The following is a 14,816-nucleotide window of genomic DNA, read 5'->3' as shown; positions in this document are numbered from 1 at the left end:
TTTTGGGGTCAACTTCAAAGAAAGGCAGATGTCAGATATTTGGTCAAAGTTGACATGATACTTATAATGTGATATTTAAAGTCGCCATATATCTGTATCATTTCCTAAATGTTACCAATACAAACAAAGGCATTTTAAGCATAGTTCTAAATGTAATATATTTTATGAAAGGTTTAACTTATTTGACCTTGAAGGAGGGGTCAGAGGTCAAATGTGACATGATATTTGAAATCCTTAATTATTTATTTATATCTTTATGGTACTTTCTATATGTTGACAATACACACCACAGTTGTAAGAATCATAGTTTGTAAGTTTTAGGGCTCTTTGTTAATTTTTGACCAATAAACGATTTAGCTGACCTTAAAGACCTTGGGTGCTGCAAGGCCAGTTTTAATGAATTGCTATAATGAACACACTGTAGAACCATACAAAGTTTTACCCAAACTCATCCAAAACTTTTAGAGCGATTCTGTTTACAGACAGAACGATGATTTGCATGCACGCATTACTAAAAACATGTTGGTGGAGGTAAAATAACCACAAAGATGATGACTAGAGCCTAAAACTACATATAAAATAAATTTTAAAGGTGCTAAACAAGAATTAGCATTTTCTTTGAGGTTGACAGTGATAATTTGTGACATGGATAGACACAATATGTTAAGGTTGCTAACTGCAACCCTTTTTTCATTTGTGTAAACCAGCCAAGTAAATATCCAAAAAGTAAATATGCATGGTGCCCCTAAAGGTGTGCCAATAATCCCCTTAGAAATAGTGTCAAAGCTTGACTTAGCAACACTTCAGGTAATCAGGCATTTGTTACACCAGGTGGATATCTTTTTTTGAAGAAAAGGTAAGGGAATAAGGTGAAAAAATAAAACAGTCACCACACTACAAAGTAGTGCACAGACAAAATCCTGAAGAAAGGCACCAATCTGTCTAAAGATCACAAAAAAATGTAAAGCAACTAATAATCCCAGGTCATGGAAGGTAATAAGAGATATTTCTAACACGAGAATGATTACAAGGAGCCAAAAAAAAAAAGACAATGGAGAATGCAATGCAACAGATTTCCATTTGAAAGCTTGACACTGTGAGTCTTTAAAACAAGGAAGTCAAAATAGCCAATTTTGAAATCTAACTATTTTGAAACAGCTATTTAGTACCAGATATATCTTTAAAAAGATATAAAATATATAAAATATGATTTGTCCTTCTTAAAATCTACTCTGACACGCTGCTTGCTGGAATTAACAATTAAAATAGAATTAGCGCTTTGCCATATCATACCATTCACAGTAATTACGGGCATAATGTTGGGCAACGATAAGAAAATGAAATATCGTGATAGAATGTGGGTAAAACGCACATGCACAATGCCTTTGTTTTCATACGCACATGGCAGAAAAAGCATGTCGGCGACGCAGAATGAGAAGGGCGAAAGCGGATTGTTGAATGAAACAGATGAACCAGAACTGGTTTGTAAAAATGCTGCAGCTTCAGTGGTGTGGAACTGGGTTAGCTTTCGTCCGTCAGATACACAACAAAGCACTATTTTTGGTAGAGCATGCCAGCGGGCCGTCATTATTACCGTGTTGTTTGGAAAATACGGCACACTTAAAATCAATCCTTTGATTTTTCTGAAAATCGACAGTGTTATAAAAGTTATAATCCCGTGTGCCTCATGTATGAACTCTGGTTGTGTTTACTGACCTTGAAACGATTTTATGTACACGGCGCTCGAAAATCTGTCAAATGTTTCAGTACGACTTTGCTAAGCTTCAACATAATATTACCGTGTTGTGTGTATAACCCCTTTTTAAGATTTGTGGATATTATACATGGTTATGCTGAGGATATGTCGGCCAATTTCCACTGGAAATGCCTTTTGGTTAAACTGTCAGCAAGGAATTTTCATTTGCACTGTTAAATTTTATATAACTTTAATGCACTTAGAAAACAGCTGCTTGTTTAAGTGGTTTTTTTGCACTAATAAAGTTGTGGAGTTGTAAAGTATTTTGTCTAGTGTCAATTATATTGTCAGTTATATCGTTATCGCAAATTTTCAAATGTATATCGTGATAAATAATTTTGGTCATATCGCCCTGCTCAAAATCACACTTTGCTGTTTTATAACCTTAACTTGTTTTGTCATCTACAGTTAGAGACAAAGCACAACTGAAAATGTTTTAAATATTTTAAGGAATATAGCAAACAACAAGGTAAGTTTACAATGTGTTTGTACTTGATAGTAAAGCTTATTATTTATTTAATATCTCACTATACTGTAAGTGTATTCTTCCTCCAAATCGCTTCACTGCACTTTCCTGTTTGGTGCATTTGTCATTTTTTAATTTTGACTTTATTCTCTGGAGGCTGTGTACTGTAGTTTAATGTTTGCACAGATTGGCACTAAGAAATGTTCACTTTGTCTTTCTTTGTGCCACTGAATTATTCATGAAATTTTTCCTGCCTTATCAGATTGTATTTTCTCTCTGACAGTAAATATGGGACATGTACTAAATTGTTTTCTAATTACCATGAAACACACTTTTTATTGCACTAAGTTTATATCATAAGAAGGCATTCTGCAGCATCAGTTCAATGTATGTCTATTTTAACTACACATAAAACCAGAAAGAAGTTTTACATGCTGATAAATCTATCATTAAACACTACGCCACTTTATGTGGGAGTTTTGCTCTCTCTTCTTTTTTGAAATCTCTGTGATCTAGTAACTGACACTAGAAAGATTCAAATCACTCAAACCAATAGCTCAAGTTCTAAAGTCTAACTACAATAGGATTTTTAAAACGAATTTAAAAAATCCAATATTCCAATATATCATCTGATATTTCTTCTTTGTCAGACACGCACAGCCAATATATTTGCCAGAATCTATCACACACAAAATGTCCAGTTATAATAAAAAATGCAACCAGCTAAAATAATTTACACATATTATATATGACCTGTCTACAAGATATCAATCATGTCTTGTAATGAAACACATGAACTCTTTGAGGTGCTGCTTTTTTGTAACCTCACTTTAAATGATATCAAATCAAAATCTTCCTGCCCTGAGCTCTTAATGCGCTGCATTCAAACAACCACTATCGTACAGATCGAACATCCATTTAGCCAGTAAATCGTATCACCTCAGTTTGCATTCTTTGAAAATAGATTTTGCACACCAAGTACAGAAACATTAGCATGTTGCGAGCATGTGTGTTAGTGTGTGTGTGCTGACCATTGAGTCCTCGTCAGCGATGAAGACGGTACAAGCCTGGGCCTGCATGAAGGACAGGATGGTTCCTGCAATCTTTCTCAGTAAAACCTCCAGACACTGCTGCTCCTCAAAGATCAGACTGGCCAGGTCCAGCAACACCTACAAACACATACACACACATAAACATCATTTATGGATCTGAGCGTGACTGTATGTTCACGCTAACCTTCAGAAAAGCACATTCGCACACACCTGATTGCGTCTGTTTTCCAGCTGCGACGTCTCATACAGCTGTGCGTTGTGTAGTACGATGCCTGAAAACGCCAAATAAGCTGAGAAGTCCTGTTGGAAAGAAACAGAGCAACATCTGAGTACCAGAAAGAGAGGAAAAATAAAGGGAAAAATGTACGCAAAAAGATAAATTAGCAAATTAGAGAGCAACGAGAGGATGGCATGAGCAGGGAAATATGGAGAAAGAAGGATTTTATTAAAGGATGGCTTCTTAAAATCTGATCCGCAGTTATATTTTAACAGATATAAGTCATATTGTCCAACACAAGTACAAAGTAACACACTTTGATGATGTCTTGGTGAAAATTCAAATGTTTTTAAATTGAAAAAAGTGTTATTTTAGGTGGAACCATGATGTAACCTTTTCATCCTGCTCAGTGAAGGCTCCACCGTCCCCGCATTTCTTGTTTATAGCCTGAGCCACTCCAACTACCTGCGATAAATTAAAAGAAAATGTTAAGTGAAAACCAGCAAAATAACATATTAAACTAGTATTGCAATAAGAAGGGAAACATCATCAGTCTGAATGTGCACTGATGTGAGCATACTTCATTCATATTACATTTAAATTATCTGCTAATTAATGTTATTAAAAGTTATACTAATAGGAAAACTGAAAGTTTGGTTTGGATAAGACGTATCAAGGTTCTTTTTAAATGGAGAATGGGGGCACAAATCTATGTAATGTTTTAATGGCTGCAGAGGCTCACACAACTGCAAATCACGAGTCATGTCATAATGCATGAATTATCTTTAGCTTCTCTCAAAGATGCATGCTCAATCATCGTCCAGATGCATGCCCAGTAAGGGGCTTCTCTAAAAGAATTAAGAAGAATTAAAAAGAATAAAAGAATGTGCCTTTTAAACGAATAAGTACAGTAAACTCTGCCAAACTGCTAAGCTGTGTGTGGAGAGTCTTATTGCTAGTACGCTGGAGAAAAAAAAGAAAAGGTTGTCAAAAAAGAAACGCTTTCTCAAGCAGATAATTCGAGATCTCAGATTTGATTGCTGTAATAGCCAGCACACACTGGACAAGAAGCTCCACTAGAATTTAAACATCTTATCTATGTAAAGGTAAAGTAAGGTTTAAAACAAACCATAACAAATTATATTGATCATGGCATCTCACCTCGTCTCTGTGGTTCTTGATAGGCAGACAAAGGATACTTTGGGTTTTGTAACCTGTGATGTGGTCGACCTCAGCGTTAAACCTGGGGTCCTGGGGGAACAAGAACATGCATATAACCCTTTTCAAAGAGCTGCTATCAAACATTTTGATACTTACATTAGCTTTCAATAGACACTGTTGTGGTTTTTTGCGCTGTAGCTTTTGAATGAAAATGCAAAAGCAATATTGTGATCCTAACCCTGTGAGCCAAAAGGTTTATGCTTCAAACATCTCTGAATGCTCAGCTTTTTGTGTTTTTGTAGTGTATCAAAGTACAAGCTGTTGAACAAGCAGGCGTGAGGCACTCCCATCTGTTGAACAACCAGTTCAGTGACCTGTACTCACCACAACTGGGTGTCCAATTTGCATAAAGAAGCAGATACTCTGTAGTAGCTGAACACCTGCAGCTACAATCATTATGCAAACAAATGCCTCGCTCTTCTCCAAAACAAACACCTCACGTGCATTAGAACTCTTATTGTTTGGGATCAGTGACAAAGAGGCTAACAAGAGCATACTAGGACCGCGGATGGAGACATGTTTTGTTTAGAGAACTATTCCCCTGTTTGCAGCTCTGCCACCCACCAGCTGACCTTTAAACACTCGGCTTCTATGTCCATTTCTATGATTCTCTAGACCCAAGAGATTTGTGTGTTTGTGTGTTGACAAAAACATGCATACAAGAGGAGTCCTACACTGATTTCACAGTTACACTCTTAACACAGCAAGTAATGGATTATATGACTGGCTCAGCCCTCAGTGGTGTACACACCGCCGTGTGTTGATACTATGAAAACAATACAGGCACACAGTGCATCATGCAAACAATGTACAATCTGTAGTAGCTTCATGTCCAGTGCTGCAATACAAAGTATAATAGGGAGCGCCAGAGCACTTTGGTCTCAGACTGCATTCTCTAAAGGTAGAATGGGAGGCAGAGCTGTCAGATATCAGGACCCTCCCAGTTTGGGTTCTGGAGACAAACACCTCTATTTTTAGGATTTCTTTTACCCTTCTTCTACCCTCGCCTCTTTTTGCTACCCATGTGTTTTATATACAACTACTGCATGCCCTCAATTTTTACCTTTTCTCTCCCATAGTTTGTGTTTAGTCCTTATCTCTGTATACGCTCCTTTTTTCTCATCTCTCTTCACTTCACCGCTGCTCCTCCCTTCAACTGATTTTACCAGGGATCTCTTTGTGTTAAGAGGGGGATACTAATAAGGAAGAATTCGTTAAATTGCTGCTGCTTTCTCTATAACATTGTAGGCTTTACCTTACAATACAAAGCACCTAGAGGTGACTGTTGTGAATTAGTGCTATATAAATAAAACAATAAATAAAAGTTTAAAAAAAATTGAATTAAATAGTATTACAGGTTGTATTGCTTTTTGTCAGCATGTGTTCGAGCTGTTCAGTAGTTTTTTTGAAAGAATTATCACCTCAAAACTCAATCTGTTGCTTTAATTTTCTCAGAAATCCTTAATTTCAGTATAAATTATATGACTCATTTTCTACACAGTGAAAGGCCATTCAGTGAGAAACAGCACTTTGGCAAACATTTGGTTCCATTCCTGAAAAGGTGCTCCCAGTTTAATTCAGCAATCCAGCACGCAGCACTAATAAGCTGATCACCGTCCACACACACACACAAGCTCCTTTGTAAATTGGTTTGGTCCAGGCTATTTCGAAAACACATTATTTAGTCCACTCCACAGAGAGCTGTATTAATATAAACGGGCAGAGGTGGAGCTGTTTTGGCCTGTGCTGCTGAAGTCAATGTAATCCTGTGCAGACTAATGGGAAGTTAAAGATCCAATCAGAGGGTTGGGGACTCCGTCAGATGATGTCGATAGACTTCCTGGAAGCAGTACGAGGTTCTGCAGCAGCACACAGGCATGTGTGTTCACACACACACACACAGCTTGCCACATCTACACTGACTGTCAGACTAACACACTGCATTTACCAACACAGCTGCAGTTGTGGCAGGGAGGCGATGCATACACAAACATTACGCATTATTATATTTGAACACAAATACGAGGAACTATAAAGCAAATAAGGTCAGCCATAGAAGCACAAATTAAATCTGACCTGGAAAACAAATCTCATATGTGCACTTTTTTTTTTACATTTCATGACACAAATCCATGCAGGCATTAATTATACACAATTATAATTTCTTCTGGGATTAATAAAGAACTCTGATTCTGATTCACACACAGACACACTCAAAAACACTTGAACCCCCAAGTGCACACTTAGCAGGTACACACACACACACACACACACACACACACACATGCACATGCACATCCCATAAGTCATTCTTGATCTGTTCCTCTCTCTCTTTCTCTTCCAGCTCCATAATCATCATCTTGTGGTTGGCAGGCAACCAGATGACAGTGTTATCAAAGGAGGATGGTACCCAGCAGGAAATCTTTTTTGCACACACAGAATCACACCACACCAGTCCATCTTATTTGCTGCTGTGCATGTTTTGATTTACAGTGTCATGCAAAAAGTCTTGAGCTTCCCTTCATTTCTTTATTTTGCTTCAAGCCTACCAGACCATTTTGTAATTTTTAAAGTGGTCTTGGGCAGCAGTATTCCAGGCTTTTGGAAGGTCTTTCAAAGGGTTTATTTGGGCATTGGTGGATTTTTTTTTACTCTAGTCCTTGTACCGGACTATTTTCAGAGGAATGGTTCTATATTTATTGAGACACTTAACAGAGATTATTAATTAAGCCTGTCACAAAAACACATAACACAGTTATTCCAATTTCTTTAGCTGAATCTTTGAAAAATTACAAAGATAAAACAGTCTGACAGGCATGAAACTGCATTTTTACCCCAACAACATTATTATCAAAGAACTATTAGCTGAAAACTTGGCATATCTTATCATGGTGTGTGGCGTATAGTATTTACAGCAGATTGACAGAATCAAAAAATACAGAGAAACAACAACAGGGAGATGCATTTGGCCCTTCAGATGCATCTACTCATAGCTAAATTTCAGCGAGTGGTGTTGGGCATCTTGTCAAAATTGATCAAATTATGAATGCAATCTGGAAAGTATGTGATTAGCAACATGCTCATTTTTCAGTATGACAACGATACCAAACACACTGCCAATGCAGTACAAGCATAACAGCAGCATGCTAACAGTCAGGTACTTGCTTCCCCTGTACTCGGGATTTGTCCTGTAGAACATGGATGCTTTTGTCCTATATAGCTGTAATCAGGCCTCTAATTTGCCTTTTATCTGTGCACAGGTGCAAAAAAGAAGAGCAGCTTATGCATGACAGTAGAAACAGGCATCTAATTATTCATGTGCCAAAACACATTAAGGTTCTATTGGCAAGAATTCAACAATCCAGCACCTCCACATGGCATTCATGTTTTCTGGTTTACACAGCATCTACACAGCATTTATACAAAATGAGCTTTTGTTTAAAAGAAATGTTATTTATATTTTTATAAATATGCTCTATATAACGTTGTTATATTTTAACAACATGGTGCCTAATTTATGTTTGTAAATATATTTAGCAAAACAATTTTTAATGCAGTGGCAGTTTGGGGTCACTGTGCAGAAATGAATGTGCTGTCATTCATATCTGTAAATAAATGCTCATCAAACACTGATGCTATTAGTACCTGTCGCTTTGTGTTACATTACATAAAGCTTTACATAAAGCTTGCAAAAAAATAAGAAGACTAATTATACAGTAAGGGAAAAAATATTTGAACTGCCAGCTGATTTTGTAAGTTTTCCCACTAACAAAGAAATGATCAGTCTATAATTTCAATGGTAGGTTTATTTGAACAGTGATAAATTAGGTTACAAATTAATTTGCATTTTGATGAATGAAACAAGTATTTGATCTCCTATTAGTGAGCAAGATTTCTGGATCCTAGGTGTATTTTATACAGGTAACAAGCTGACACTGGGAGCCTTCTCAACTAGTTACCTGTATAAAAGAACGCTGTTCACCATGCCCAAGACCAAAGAGCTTTCTAAGGATGTCAGGGACAAGATTGTGGACCTACATAAGGCTGGAATGAGCTACAAGACCATTGCCAAGCAGCTGGGTGAGAAGGTGGCATCAGCTGGTGCGAACATTCGCAAATTGAAGAACCATAAAATAACTCCCTCAATCCGGAGCTCCACGCAAGATCTCACCCCGTGGAGTTTCAATGACAATGAGAACAGTCTGGAACCAGCCCAGAACGCTAGTTACCAAGAAAACAGTTGGTAACACACTATACCGTGAAGGACTGAAATCCTGCAGTGCCCACAAGGTCCCCCTGCTCAAGAAAGCCCATGTACAGGCCTGTTTGAGATTTCCCACTGAACATCTCAATGATTCAGAGGAGGACTGGGTGAAAGTGTTGTGGTCAGATGAGACCGCAATCAAGCTATTTGGCATCAACTCGTGTTTGGAGGAGAAGAAGGAAAACTGCCTATGAGTCCAAGAACACTGTCCCCACCGTCAAACATGGAGGTGGAAACATTATGCTGTGGGAGTGTTTTTCTGCCAACGGGACAGGACAACTGCACCACATCACAGAGAGGATGAATGGGGACACGTACCGTCAAATCTTGGGTGAGAACATCCTTCCCTCGAACAGGGCATCGAAAATGGGTATGGGTGGGTATTCCAACATGACAATGATCCAAAACAAGCGGCCAAAGAAACAAAGGATTGGCTCAAGAAGAAGCATATTAAGGTCTTGGAGGGGCCTAGTCAGTCTCCAGACCTTAATCCCACAGCTGAAGGTTCAAGCTGCCAAACATCAGCCACAAAACAATAATGACAAGGATAGGATCTGCAAAGAAGAATGCCACAAAATCCTCCCTGAGATGTGTGCAAAATTTGTGGCCAACTACAAGACACGTTTGACCTTCGGTTTTGCGACCAAGCACTTTTTTCAAAGGGATCAAATACTTATTTCCTGCATGAAAATGCAAATTATTAACTTTTTTCTGGATTTTTTGGTTATTGTTCTGTCTCTCGCTGTTCAGACAAACCTACCATTGAAATTATAGACTGATCATTTCTTTGTTAGTGGCCAAACTTACAAAATCAGCAGGGGTTTAAATAATTTTCTGACTGTATGTATTTCTTTTTTATTTGTTTGGTTGTTGTCAGCAGCTGTTTTGCCATGTGGCTATACAGAGTGATATGAAAAAACACAACCAATGTATGTTTTATTACATGACCAAAGCCAACAGGCACTGCAAGCCTCCCAAAAATTAAATCGCTAGTTTGTATTACGTCCATACGTCCACATGTGTGGTAAAAGCTGAAACTCGAGAGGAGCACTTTGACCTACTCACCCTCTTTGGTTCCTCTCATATCCACTGAGCTCTATCAGCAAGAATGATCAAACTAAACTAAAGCATACGTAAGTCTGTTTTTGAACACCCACATACACACGGTAAATCAGCTCATGTAAGATACTTTAACTGATGCTGCTAAAGATCTCTGTTTTTAAAGAAGACTTAAAAGTGCTCACCTCGTAAGCATTCTTGATATTGAGTGGTTGTCCCGTAGAAGCTACGTGTCCCACAATCCCTTTGTTCCACTCCAGTCGGATAGAGTTACTGGAAGATTCTTCCAGTGTGGTTCCTTCTGCCACATCAAACAGCCGGCTGACCAAGAACTTCCTGTTTGAGCTATCCTCACCCACCTGAGACCAAAAACAAAAAGTAGCAACACAACTGAAATAAAACTAATGACTGAAATAGAAGTTATAAGCCAATACTGTACATATGACAAAAACACAAATAATTGTGTTTTTTTTTTTGCATGTTCCAGTTTTGGTGACTGTTAGCATCTTATATTTAGAGTTTAACTTTTTATTCCAAAAGACTAAATCATAAAAAAATGATATAGAGGAATTTTTAGCATTTACAACATAGCATTTATAGCAAAGTAATATTGCTACACTCTTTTTTTATCACAGTGTTAAGAGAGCATCACAATAACTGTGAAATATGAAATAAACCACAGCCTGCTTTTGTTTTTACCAGATGACCGTGCGCTATAGTCACTTCCTTTCTTTCCAAGATGAGACAAGAACAACAACTGCGTGCAGAGCTAGAGCCAGAGGGTAATTAACTTAGCTAAGCATGCTAATCACTTCTAGCTTGCAACACAAGTACCTGATACCTGTATTAAAGCTCCATCCAACTCTGAAAAACACTGCTCAGAATCAAATTTTTAAATGTGTAACTACTGCTTTAAGCTTACCGCTAATGATAAACTTATGAAATGAAATAACATTCATGCATACATGTAACTTTTTGTTAGGGAGCACAGTGACAGGCTTAGTGACAGGAGATTTACGTTGTTCTACATAAACTGTTAAATAAAACGAGGGTGGCAATGTAATACGCTTCTTGTAACATACTAGTGAGCATATAAAGAGGCGTATCTTCTTTTTGTGCTCTGCAACAGTTAAATCAGTTACAACTGTAGCTTTCTTTCCTGACGTACCAGAAACAGTGAGTAGCGGTCTGCAGCAATCAGCTCATTGATGTGGAGGAAGATCTTATGGCAGAGCGCTGTCACATCCAGATGACTTGATACATCCTTCACCAGCTCCAGCAGCCTGGCACAGCGGTCACCCTCAAGACCACCACCACCTCCATTCCCACCTCCCCCACCAATACCACCCTCACCCATCACCAAGCCCCTCACAGGGACAATTTCACGGTCAGCGTCACTCAAAAATGTCAGCGAGCCCTCTGAGTCTTTAACCACAATGGGTCTGAGTGGGCGGTCAAACTCTGACGCTGAGATTTTGCGAGTTGGGGTACCAGGGGCCGGGCTGGAGACTGTAGCTGGGGATGGACAGCGGTTGTCCAAGTGGCTGAGGGTAGGTGGGAGGATGGTTGAGGCACAGGAAGGGCCAAGGTCAGTGGTGGGCTGGTGGGCTCGCTGCTGTGAAGGACTTTCTTTGGACACAGATGGCTGAAAGGAATGGATGCGTTCAGCAAACCAGGCATTCACCATCTCCCTGTCAAAATTAAAAAGAAAATGTCCGTCAGAAGTTTTTAGAATATCTCCAAAACATTATGACCACCCACAACTAAAAGGCTGTTGGCACTTGGCATGATACCAAAACAGCTTTAGACCACATAAGCCTTGCCTGCACAAGTACACATATTGACCAGAAGAACTGTCTTACTTACCCACACATATATCTCAAACCTTAATATGCTCCATTGTTAGATCTATTGTTAGGAGGTAATCAGTCTAACTTGCTTCAACTGTGACTAGACATACTGTTTTGGCTCATAGGGTTAGATTACCTGCAGATATACTATATTATATATGAAGCCTTTTTGAGTAAATGCACAAGGCAAATTGATTGACAGGTAGACTGTGAGTAGTGCTGTGTTGCTAATCAAAGCCAAACTCCTGCACAAATTCTTGTCTGCTACTGCATCAAAACAAAAACAGACATTAATCAAGAACAGTTTGCCGAAATTTATTCTGCAATTAGAATAAAAATGGAGAACGATACGAATTCAAATCATTTGTTAGGCATCTCATTACAGGCTGAATTTTAAATTTTTTCCATCATGAAATGAGTTCCATGCCCGTGTAGTGGAAAGAAGAAGAACATTAAAATTTAACCAGATGATCACATTATACACACTTTAATCTAATAAAAATCTCTTCTTTGTACCTAATCAAAGCTCACAAGCTTCAACTTCAAAAGGACTTAGTTGAGATGAGGATCACAGAGCTTCCACACCAAAAGAACAGGATCAGCATCGACTGAACATAAATTACAGAGGTTCCATAAAACCTGTTTACATCAACTAACTGAAATCCAACTCAAATGAATGAAAACAGTGCAAAAATGACCAAAGTTACAAAAGAATTGTTGATTATGTACAAACAAACATGCGTCTTCAGCTGCTCTTCATTCAATGTAATAACTCATGAAAACTATTCCTTCTTATTCCTTCTTGCATTTTAAGTCTGAAGCTGATGCTATCCTTTAGGGAGAATGGAAGTTTTGCTGACCAACATTCATGAGGGCACGTGGGACAGAAAAGAGTCAATAATTTGCTGGAGAAACAAGCTGTTGGTTCTTAAGTCTACTTCTAAGGATGCAATCTAATCCTGACTCAAGAAAGCTGGACAGGGTCTCAATGACTGCTGGGAGATTTATGAAATTCAATTCTATTCTCTGCATTTACGACATCACACATCAACATCAACTCAGTATCAGCAGACACCTCGACATAAAAGTGTCAGGAGTTTACAGATGTTTAAATGCAATGATAAAACACTGAATTCCAAAGTCCTCCATGGCTCTACTTTTGCAAAACCCCATGTGAGCCTATATATCTGAGAAGACTACCCACGCTGACCTGCCAATTATTTCCAAGTACACTAACAAACAGCATACAGTAAGTTATACAACCTGCAATATTTCTTATTATAAAATTAACCACAAACTTTATGCAAAAGAAATAACTAAAAGCAGGCTGTCTCTCACTGTGGCTCAGGACACAAACAGCTGAAATTGTGTTCATAAACAGCCAGACCACCTTCAAAATGAATCTCAAATACTTGAAAGTATTCAGAGTTAGCCTTTAAATTTAATAAGAGAAAGCTTGCAAAAAGATTTAGAAATAAATGTACAAGTGAGAGTGAGAAAGAGATGAAATGTTGAGCAAGCAGAGTGCTCTTTACATGCTTAGAAGATGAAATTATTATATGATATTAAATAACAGTAAACAGTGATAACAATGTAAATTGAATGAATGTAAATGCAGCAGTAGCCAGAATACTTTTATCAAGGCTATGTGTTTATGTGTGTTTGTGTGTGAGATAACCACTGGAAGCCTCTAATGATGACATTTACTGGAACAAATCAAATATGAGTGTGTGTATTAGACAGAGTGTATGCTAGTGTGTAAACAGAAACATTAAATTGAATGTGATTATGGAGAATCTCTCCAATCAGCCAACACATTGTCTAATCAACCCACACACATTTCGAGCATGCACTCCACTTCAGGTCCAGTTTTCAAACGCGCCGAAGGTCATGTGACTCATTCTGTTTCTATGCCTGTCACCAAAGCTCTGTTCACCTGAACAGGAAGGTCAGAACCTTGAGAAGGTGATAAAAAGTGCTGGCTGTGAAATTGTCCGTGGTATCTTGGGCATATCCAAGCAAGTAAAACTTTGTAGGAGACAAAGTGCTCGTTATGTGCAGTTTCTCAGAGGTCCTCTCCTCCTCCATCTCCCATTGAGCTGCCTGACTCCCCACAGGGCTGACCCTAATGTATCCAGGGGATGTGTGGCTGAATCAATACCTCTCTAAGAAATGCCTCTCAACCAGAACTGCAGAATGGCTGATGTGTGCAAACCTCTTGCTCCAAGCCAATCAACTTTTTTGCTTTAGTAATGTGGTCAAAAAATGCAGGAGGGAGAGAAAAAAATGTCCTCTGACAATGGAAAATATTTCAAGATGGACTTGGGATGTTGTGACAGATGAAAAAACACTGAGTGACATTACCTTGGTGGTAGTGAATAAATAGGTCTGAAGGGGTTTGTCACTAAAGCAAACACAGACATAAAGTGCCCTGATGAAGTGCACTGATGAAATTCCCAGGTATGCATGCTGTAAAAAAGTCTTACACAGCCGCTACAGTTCCAGAAAGACTGCTTTGGATTCTGTGTTTGCCGAACAAATTGAAAGGCTAATTTGTTCCAAACCACACTCTCTGAGGTTCAAAAACTGAACGCTACAACACAAATGAAGTGCTTTCTTTTATATGGAAGGTAAGTGTAATTATCACTGAACAGCAAACTATGAGAATTAAACAGAATCACTGGCAGCAGTAAAAGTTAATGATTAAAGGGCTCAGTCTAACTCTCAGAGGTGTTGTGACGTGGACGGTGAAACGAAATAAAGTCGTAGACTGAAAGGAGCTCGCCAGCACAGCAGCTCTGTGACATCCAAAACACTGCAGGTAGCGCACCTGAGCAGGCTCACCTCCACTGCACACGATGATTGGTGTCAAGATACGATCAGTGCAGGTTTTACAGTCTTCCTGAATAAACAGCGAGGTAAAGTGACACC

General features: G+C 38.5%; 1 protein-coding gene across 3 annotated transcripts in view; it reads right to left on the bottom strand.

The window, feature by feature from the left end:
- The window catches only part of pde5ab (phosphodiesterase 5A, cGMP-specific, b), a 104,642-nt gene that overhangs the window by 50,494 nt on the left and 39,332 nt on the right, over window positions 1-14,816 (bottom strand). For all 3 annotated transcript variants that reach the window (XM_026158155.1, XM_026158134.1, XM_026158145.1), the window contains exons 2-7: window positions 11,204-11,726; window positions 10,221-10,394; window positions 4,653-4,742; window positions 3,885-3,956; window positions 3,485-3,574; window positions 3,254-3,391 (exon numbers count right to left, since the gene is read on the bottom strand). In XM_026158155.1, the coding sequence (XP_026013940.1) occupies window positions 3,254-3,391; window positions 3,485-3,574; window positions 3,885-3,956; window positions 4,653-4,742; window positions 10,221-10,394; window positions 11,204-11,726 (1,087 nt within the window). The remainder of the gene's footprint in view (window positions 1-3,253; window positions 3,392-3,484; window positions 3,575-3,884; window positions 3,957-4,652; window positions 4,743-10,220; window positions 10,395-11,203; window positions 11,727-14,816) is intronic.

Source organism: Astatotilapia calliptera, chromosome 3 (assembly GCF_900246225.1).
Source record: "Astatotilapia calliptera chromosome 3, fAstCal1.2, whole genome shotgun sequence".
Taxonomy (NCBI): Eukaryota; Metazoa; Chordata; class Actinopteri; order Cichliformes; family Cichlidae; genus Astatotilapia; species Astatotilapia calliptera.
This window is presented reverse-complemented; position numbering and strand designations above follow the sequence as displayed.